The 9,749-nt window shown below is 41.2% G+C and overlaps 1 protein-coding gene across 1 annotated transcript; it reads left to right on the plus strand.

Moving 5' to 3' along the window:
• Positions 1–50: 50 nt before the first annotated feature.
• LOC118101039 (annexin A4) lies at positions 51–7,385 on the plus strand. The gene is made up of 15 exons (XM_035146666.2): positions 51–171; positions 2,387–2,775; positions 2,905–2,942; positions 3,130–3,273; positions 3,400–3,487; positions 3,586–3,680; positions 3,777–3,890; positions 4,097–4,187; positions 4,475–4,554; positions 4,645–4,701; positions 4,792–4,885; positions 5,052–5,147; positions 5,578–5,636; positions 5,782–5,904; positions 5,995–7,385. Exons 2-15 carry the CDS (start codon positions 2,397–2,399, stop codon positions 6,052–6,054), a joined length of 1,518 nt encoding a protein of 505 aa, XP_035002557.1. The 5' UTR covers positions 51–171; positions 2,387–2,396; the 3' UTR covers positions 6,055–7,385.
• The last annotated feature ends 2,364 nt before the right edge of the window (positions 7,386–9,749 follow it).

Below are 9,749 nucleotides of genomic sequence, written 5' to 3' on the forward strand. Positions count from 1 at the left end.
TGCAGACACAGTTTCCAGTGTCTGTGGGAACAGTGAGTCAACAGCACCAGCCCCCACTCTCCCCCTCTCTCTCCTGGACAATACCCAAGCAGCAGGGCGGAAACCAGGCCGAGGACCCACCCACCTCCAGCCTGCATCGTCTCTTCCTGGATCAACTCCCGAGTCCGCGAAGTAAGTCGATTTAACCTGTTTCTCTCGTATCTACTATTCAAAAACATTAATCCCACGCAGGGTTAAATGCGACCACGCAGCCGATCGATGTATTTTAAACCGAATAGGAAGTTAGCATCGTCCCGAATAAACAAGACTCGAGCCGCCGTGGGGCTTTTTTTTTAACGGTACTTCAGAGCCGGACTTCCTCCATTTTAAACCCTAATAGTTTCATCTCCATCTGTCAAACACAGCCCTCGTCTCTCGTGCTGCGTGTTGATGCTGCATGCTACATGCTAAACTTCGTCTTTAGGTATTGGGCAACATTCAACGGAGGAGAGGGGCAGTGGAGCTCCTGGACATTTAACGAGGTGGCGAGGCGACACGTTCAACTCGACAGTGTTACACGTTGCTTATACTCGCCATGTTGCTGTAGACGTTTTAAAAATGGAAGTTTTGTTAAATATTAGCTTGTTAGCTAGTTTGGCTAATTGAGCGTTTTCAGGCCTAGCGATGCTCTAAGATTATTCGCTGCCGCGTTCTGGTGCTGATTTCGGAATTGTAAAAGTCACAACTGGAGGTGTAAATAAACACACACTCGTAGTGTTGCCATAACAGTGTAAAATAATGATAGGTTGCATTAGCAGGCTGTTTTTGGTTGTGTAGTCTGGGTTAGAAAACAACACATCTGAGGCTAGCAATAATCACAAAGTCCATTGCGCATTTTATTCGGTATATTGTTATAAAATAGACAGTGACGCCGTTATATTTTATTATTTTTTTCGCAATGTTTTAATGTTTAAACTAAAATGGACAGTTATCAGTTATCACATCTTCAGGTTGTAAATATGCGGTGGGATGTACATTATGGAATTTCCGATAACCCGTAAACGCCTCACCAGTATTTTCAAGGGTCCAAAGGAGAAGCTGGAAAGCAGCAGGGGAGTGTCCCCCACCAGGAAGTCACCTTTAACCCAGTGGGTTTCGATCTGATGACAATGGTGCATCTCTGAAGTTAGAACACTGAAGTACAAACTCAGTTACTCAAAGTTTTTACAGCCGAACTGCCTTTGATTGACTGTAACTCTATGATAAAGTTGTTATATTGCAGCAAGGCAGTGAGCTATTTGTGAAGAGTACTTGTGTTTTCAGTGTGAGTGAAAACTGTGTGCATGACTTTCCTGGTTCACCTGTATCGCTCTCGCTTAAATGGCGAAAAATATCGTTGAATTCCCCCAGTGCCTGGTTCTTTGTGTGCATGTAAACAAAGTTGGCTAGATAATCACCCACCACTACTGACTGGCCTGCAGCTCTAGTGAGTATTATGCTTATCTGTGGAAGCACACAGCCGTGTAATTCCCTAAACAACTCCTCACATAAGTGGGTTCTCATCTGAAGGATCTTTGCGGGATGATTTTTCTAGTGGTCTGATGTGTAACTGAAATAATTTGGGGACATTGCAACACGCAGCGTTTTCACATATGGTTCTAAGAAGAGGGGAGCAACATTTTTAAGTCAGCTGACTTCACTTAACGACAAAGCAGATTCATATGACATCATAATCACATGTTAAAGGCAGTTGTGAGTTTCTGACATCATAATGTAATTGAACCATTTAATATTGTTTATAGCTGGGAGAAGGAATTGTTAGGTTTTTGTTTTTGCTGCTGCTGAGTTGACTTTATATCAGAGCTGGTCATTTAATTAGGAAGGAACCAGATGGGTACAGGGGGAGGGGCTGGGCACCTGTTTGCATTATTTTTAGAGCTCTGAAAATACTATTATAGTAGCAGATACTTGTTGAACTGTCACTGATATTGTTGCTGATAATGGATGGCTGATTTTTCAGTGTTGTATGTGCTCATGAACAAAGACTGTCACAAAATTACAGAAATGTTGGCAGGATATAGTTTGTGACTTCTACGTGAATTAAATCAAAAACTTAAAGTCGATTTTGCACGTTCTTGTTTGCGTCACATCGGACCAACCATGGTGATAAGACACGCTAGGCAAATGAAGGGAAACTTCAATGTGAGACAACAACAGTCATTGTATTTTTGCTGTTTGAATGAATCTCTATCAGCAGATTCCACCTGAGCAGCTAAAAAGCAAACCCCAGTAGCAGGAGCATTTTAAGCGACAGGGAGTCCCACGAAATATATGCAGACTTGAATTTCTCCAGCAGAAAGTCAGGTATCATTATTAGTAACAAGCAATAACTTCATGTCACCTCCAGGTTGTGAAAAATGAGTTACCCAGGATACCCTCAACAGCCCGGTGGTTACCCACCACAGGCAGGGGGCTACCCACCTCAACCAGGAGCATATCCACCCCAAGCAGGCTGCTACCCTCCTGCAGCAGGGGGATACCCACCAGCAGCAGGAGGTTACCCTCCGGCAGCAGGAGGCTACCCCCAACAGGCAGGCGGATACCCACCCCAAGCTGGCGGATACCCACCCCAAGCTGGCGGTTACCCACCCCAAGCTGGCGGTTACCCTCAAGCAGCAGGGGGCTTCCCTCCCCAGGCAGGCGGCTACCCTGCCGCAGCTGGAGGCTTCCCTCCTCAGGCCGGAGGATACCCACAGCAGCCTGGAGCAGGAGGCTATCCTTCCATGCCTCCAGCAGGTGAGGTTGCATGATTTTATTGTAATCCTGACGATTTACAGGCAACTCCAGCAAAAACATACATTAAAAAAACATAATTCATAACAAATGAATGGCATTTTGATTGTTCTGTCAATGTTTTCTTTCCAGGTGGAGGCTGGGGTGCAGCACCAGGCGGTTATGGCGCGGTACATAACTTCTTATGTCACTCCTTACGTCTGCAGAACATTGTCTCTAATAGCATATGGACTGACTTAAGCTAAAGCTCCTGTTTGCTTAAATCACCTTATCTTCACCAGCCTTACTAAATCGTATTTGTTCTACATGAAGTTTGTCACCACATTCTTAGCATTTACAGCTGTCCTTTGTTTGCAGCCAGGAGGAGCTCAGCAGGGATACCAAGGAGGCCCTGCCCCAGGCCAACACATGCCAAATTACCCCGGGGCCCCAGCCACAAACCCCTCAATGCCTGGATATGGAAGTGGAGTTCAATCGAATCCTCAGAGCCCGGCCATTCCTGTACGATGCATCTTCATTTTAGGATCTCTCTACTCTGATGTCTGATCTATTTGCCAATGCCGCTAAAAACATGCAGCTATATTATCTTCTAATATTTAATTTCTCATGTTTATTTTTAATTTACAGAAAGGCTACAGGGGTTCTATTAAAGACTGTCCAGGCGCTGATCCACTGAGGGACGTTGAAGTTCTTCGCAAGGCCATGAAGGGTTTTGGTAAGCTCATCTAATGTATTCTCATTAAAAATGAATGAGCACTTTATTGGCCAATTTCCTTTTTTTACATTGATTGGAAAAACATGGGTCTTGAATAGGCACTGATGAAAGCGCCATTCTTGAACTTCTGGGAAGTCGCACCAGCAAGCAGCGAGTTCCAATGGTGCCTGCCTACAAAACGACCTATGGAAAAGTAGGTTTTACTATTTATTTCGTTTAACTTTCTTTTGTATTTTCTTTTCCTGCCCCCCATGTGACCTTGCTCTCATGTCTATTTTTCCCCTCCCAGGATTTATTCCACGATCTGAAGTCTGAGCTCACTGGAAACTTTGAGAAACTGGTTGTTGCCATGATGTTGAGTCCCTCGCACTTTGACGCGTATGAACTCAGACAGGCTATAAAGGTTGGAAGCCTCCGTTATTGTCTCAGCAGAGGCTTCATTTGTGGTTTTGTAGTTAGAACCACAGTGTGTGACTCATTGTGCAATAGGAAAATAAGAAGAAAACTAAAATCCCTTTGTACAATGCGATGTCAGACCAGGGTTCCAAGTCCATTTTTACTTTTTGATTCGTGTTTGTTTGTGAGCATGTTTTTGTATATTTTTTTCAGGGTGCAGGAACTGATGAAGCTTGTCTGATTGAGATTCTGTCATCACGCTCCAATGCAGAGATTCGTCAAATCACCACCATCTACAAATCTGGTGAGTTCTGCTGTTGACCGTTATACTTTTGATAACATTTTTTTTTTTTAAAGTATGGGAGAATAATGTTTGAATTTGATCCTAATGTTTGAATTTTTCAAAATAATCTTGTAATTTGAGTTCTCACATTCAGGCTGGATTTTATTAACTTTTACATAATAAACATTATATATTAAATAGACATAAAGCCTTTTTGTTGGATAATGGATTTTTAAAGGAAGTGCCAGCAAATGTAAATATTATGCAAACGAGTGTATTTTACTGAAAAAGCCACACTGTCCTTCTAGAGTTCGGGAAGAGCCTGGAGGACGCCATCAACAGCGACACCTCTGGTCACTTCCGCAGGCTCCTGGTCTCTCTCAGTCAGGTAGCTGCTGCCTTTTAATGAAGAGAGACGAAATATTCAAGTATTGATAACGTGTTTTTAGTCAATACGTCTTTGTCTTACTCCATCTAGGGAAACCGTGACGAAAGGGAGAATGTTGACATCTCTCTGGCCAAACAGGATGCTCAGGTACTGGTTTGTTGGTGACTCAGGGTTGTAACATTCTTGTAAGTAATTAGCAAGCCTTATCATGTCACTCTTTTTGAATGTGTGTTACAGAAACTTTATGCTGCTGGAGAGAACAAAGTGGGAACGGATGAGTCTCAGTTTAATGCCATCCTGTGTGCTCGCAGCAAGCCTCACCTCAGAGCAGGTGTGTTATTGCAACATCCCTTTTCTTCCACTCTTCAAGCTCCGAATATAAACTCTGCTTCTGTGTTTTCCAGTGTCATAGCCGCTGCACACACAGACCTTTTGATTCATACATTTGCAAATATTTAGATTTTAACTTTCTTGCATGTGTCTCTTGTCTTTGATAGTTTTCCAGGAGTACCAGCAGATGTGTGGGAGAGACCTCGAGAAAAGTATCTGCAGGGAAATGTCTGGCAATGTGGAAGATGGCATGGTGGCTGTGGGTAGGTTTTGTGCTTTACGTCTTTTTTTCTTCAAACCTCAACCAAAGTGAAGAGCCTTCCCAACAACATTTTAAGGCTCTAAGTATACATTCAAGTCATCTGTCAAGATGTTGTTTTCCAAAGCTTTCCTGGAAGGACGAAAATATCTTTCAGGCTTTGACCTACCTTTTTTTAATCTTGAATGGTGATTGATCTAAAGAAAATGATGGACTGTGAAGAAGTGCAAGCGGCTGGCTGAATTGTTTGCAGCCTTACCTCCGACAGTCATATATTATAAACCATACAATGCAGTTACTTTTTTTTAGTCCATAATTTCATCTTTAAACAATCAGCTGTTTGACTTGTTCTCTCCATCTTGTCTTTGTGGAGCGTTGGTCTGATCTCGCAGATTCATTTAAATTAACATTCAATATCTGCTCCTGTTTTCTAGTGAAATGCATCAAGAACACCTCTGCATACTTTGCGGAGAGGCTCCACAAGGCCATGCAGGTACTTCATTTTTTTTTTAATTCTCATTTTACTCCTCTTAATCACAAACCAAGAAGGCTACCCGCTTTGATGTGATCTTATTGGGACAGAGGAGAAGATTTCACTACTGCAGTCAATTCATTGTCATATTGTGATGCATTTGCAGGGTGCAGGGACCATGGACACAACCCTGATTCGGATCATGGTGTCCCGCTCTGAGGTTGACATGCTGGACATCAGAAAGGACTATGTGAAGGCCTATGGGAAATCCCTCTACAATCATATCTCAGTAAGTCCCGCCTGTCGTGTTACTATGACAAACATATTTTCTGATCTTTTTCAGCCATCTTTACGTGATGCATATTTCTGTGTTTCTCAGGGTGACACCTCTGGAGATTACAAGAAGCTTCTACTGAAGCTGTGCGGGGGTAACGACTAAAAAGAAAAGAAGCTAAACCCTCCAATGGACAGTATATGTACGTCCACACTGAAACAATGTTATAGGACTTAATATCACCTCTGATGCATGCAGTTAATATTAGTTCTCCTGGAACAATGGTAAATTAACATTAGTTTTGTATTCTCTTCAATGACATAGATACCACTGTATGATTGCCAAATAGTAAATATATATTAATATGAAGAGTTATAAAGACACAGTAGATAGATTCATCTTTATTTGATGAGATGTGGATGCTTTAAATAGAAAGTGAGAACCAGAAAATGTCAAACTCAATCAACAAAAAATGAAACTTATTATTGTGCTAACAATGTTATATAGTAGTCCAACAATCTGCTGCCCAATTCAGTTTGTGATCATTAAAAGAAAAACTTTTAATGATCACAAAAGACAAAGAAAAACTGTTATGATCACAAACTGGCTGAAGAGAGTTTAATGAAGTAAGAAAAAAAGATGAAGGCTCAAGTATATTTTTCACAGTTTATCATTTCAGCATTATTGGGGCAAAGTTTACTGCACTGCCAATCATTTCATGTATGCAAAGTTATAAAATAAAAAAGCTATATGAGACTGTTAAACCAGTTTTATCAAAATGAATCCTATAAAGAATCATCTGTTGCTTCTTTAACTAGTGACAGATAAATCCAGGTTATTGTTTGAATGTAACAAATAAAGATCTGCAAAGGGCATGTTCGTGCTAACTAACAATAATTCTACTTCTGCTTTAAAGTCTATGAAAGTTAGTTTTTTGCTATATATTTTTATTTATATCAGCTCTAAAAAAACTAAAATGTTTAGCTCCTTAAATGTAAAACTTTCCAATCATTGCTCAGCATTTACAGACGGAGTTGCCTTTCTCTGAACATTGAAAAGCCAAAGCATAAAGACAGATCATGTTGTGCCTTTTGTCAGGGCTGCCAAGTGCGGAGATATTTGATGTGTCACTGTGCAAACCATCCATTACCATACATTTGTTGTTGCAGAAATGTAAACTTTACATTGTTTGGTTTTTCATACTTTGCTTACATATTTTGTCATAGTGTCCTGTACTGGTTTATTCTGCCAGTAGAGGGCTCTTGGCTCACATGAAGAGCCGTTGCTTGTGTCTGTGGTTGTGTTGCTTCTTGACTGGGAGCTTGGCATCGAGCTGAATATCTAATGCACTAACTCTACTTTTAAATCATCCTTATAACATGATAATGATTAGAACTGAATGCTTTTTATTGTTCTAACATTTTGCCATTTGATAGTTCCAGCATTGCAAGCAGCCACTTGTCATTTCAATAAAAAAATGTTTTGGCATATCTGGATTGTATTTGTGAACTGAGTCTGTGTGTTTTGCATGAAACGTGGCTCGTGGATTTTCTCTGAGCCGGCACACAATGAGAAATTTGCATTTCAAAGATGGTCTCATTTTCAGCACCTCGGTCTGTATTACAATCCCCCATCTCTATCCTAAGAGCGTCAGGAGATGTGTGTTGTGTTAAAAGGTGCGAGTAATGTGGCTTACGTAAGTCGTGTCTGTGTGCGTGTGCTGTATAATCGGAGAGGGGGAGAGAATGCTCAGGTTGGCTCTGCAGCTCGAGTGATATGGCACAGAGAGCCCTTTTTTCGAGGCTATAAATAGTGTCCATATTGGAGACATGGTTGTCCTAAAGTCGTCTTTCTGTTGTGCTCACTCGCCTCAAAGTGCAGCCTCAGAGGAACTGTGATGGGGAGACAAATGACTTTACTGAGCCTCGCCTCTTCTAACCCTGAAGTGAAAAGTGAAAAGCTCCCACCAGCTGGAGGACAAAGTGGGATGAATATTTGATGTCGGTATTTGTGTATTTTCTCTCCAGTGGAGCCAGTTTGCCGCGATACCCCCTGAAATATATAGGTCAAAAGCAAATCTTGGGGGGGGGGGACCTTTCCATTTGCCTCGCTTTTACTTTTAGAGACAAAACTGAATACTTCCCTGATTTCCAGACAAAGTGCTTTAATTATTAACACATGGACTTCAGGATGCTGCACTTACTTCTGGGACTCGATTACACTTTAAAACACGCACACAGGGTTACACTGCTTTACTGGACAGTGCAGATGGGAGTCGTGTCAGTTAAAAGTATCTGTGCACGTCATCAGTTCCAGTCAGACAACGAGGTCAGTGATTAGGTCGTGGCCTTTGCGTTTCCCATCACACCCCCAGAGCTTCTTTTATTCTTTAGTGACAATTTAAACGATTCTGATTTGAATTTGGGGTGATGAGTCCATGCATTGCTAGAAACTCTTAAAACTTGTCACTCAGAAATGAAATCAAATAAAGATTTCAGTTTAGAATTGAATACCTCTTCAAAGAAAGTATTTTTTTTCTCCAGAATAATTCGTGGATCTTGATTGAAAAAAATCTGGCAATTTGGTGCAGATCCAAATACACATTGTGAATGTAAATGTGGTTTCATAAGGGGACTGTTGGGCCTTGGCTCTGCCATTTTAGTTGATGTTTTTAAATCTTTGAATGCTAAATAATTCATATTTGATATGGTGCTCTGAAGCAAAACTCCTACAGACAAAGGGAAAAGAGGAAAATACCAAAATAAAGTGACAAATGGTTTAAAAAATAAAATATTGTACGTTTGGGTCACAGGCTTATTAAACATAATTTGGAAAATAAATCCATTTCAGTGAGTCCAATGAGACTAGTCACCGGTTTTACCTTAATTCACATCCCCATCACAATCCTCTAATATTAATAATGTTCCATGGACAATCAGTAGAAGTAAGTATTGACCTAATAGTTGATTTAAAGTGGATTTTCTGCAGCCGTCCAATAAGGAATGTGTGGTTGAGGGACATTTGGTTGCCAGGGACATAATCCTGCTTTAAACTTCATGAGTGCATATGAGCAAATTACAAACCCGAGGATTAGATCAACAACACATAATGAGATGTTGCAGCAGATATCACTATAGCCCCCCACGTCTGCAGAGCTGCAACCTGCACAGTTTGAGGTTCATCCTCTGATATTTGGCAAAATAAAAGTATAAAACCTGTCAACCTGTTTCCTTTCACTCGTCTATATACGTCCATCTAAAGAGGCTTTGGAGAAGAGCTGCACGCTGCCAGAGGTCAGCAAACCACCACAAAACCCAGCCAGAGTTTGACGATTTAAGGGTGTCCCATTTCAATCTAGAATTTACATAGTTCCTACACATCTCAGCTAGTTTTCTTGGTGAGCTCCAGATGGATTTTTCCCTGCAGGGAAAATAAATTAGTGGAGTTGTTATATAACCACTTAGATTGTTAAAGCTGTTTTAAACTCAAGTGAAGAAATGTATAGGCACAGTGTGTACCGTATTAAGCCTTAAAGCCAAGCCTTGCCTCGCTCCAGAGGAGAGTCACAGTCCTCATAAAGCCAATACACTGAAATCCCTTAATTATATAGAGCAGTGTCAGAAATTAAGGTAAATATTTGGTAGATTTCCACATTGAGCATTTTGTGAGGTCATGCATGTGAGGCTACAGATGAGAATGTATGGATTTCCTTACGCATGAATTCATCCCTGCGTTTACGTCATTTGTTTCTTGAGGATTTCAGTGTTCTGTGACGACTGCCTCCTTTGAGATCTGATGGATTATGTGGAGCAGAAGAAAGCTCACGGAGCGGGGCAGATGTGTCAGGGGACAATCCAGAT

This window comes from Hippoglossus stenolepis, chromosome 21, assembly GCF_022539355.2.
Source record: "Hippoglossus stenolepis isolate QCI-W04-F060 chromosome 21, HSTE1.2, whole genome shotgun sequence".
Lineage (NCBI taxonomy): Eukaryota > Metazoa > Chordata > Actinopteri > Pleuronectiformes > Pleuronectidae > Hippoglossus > Hippoglossus stenolepis.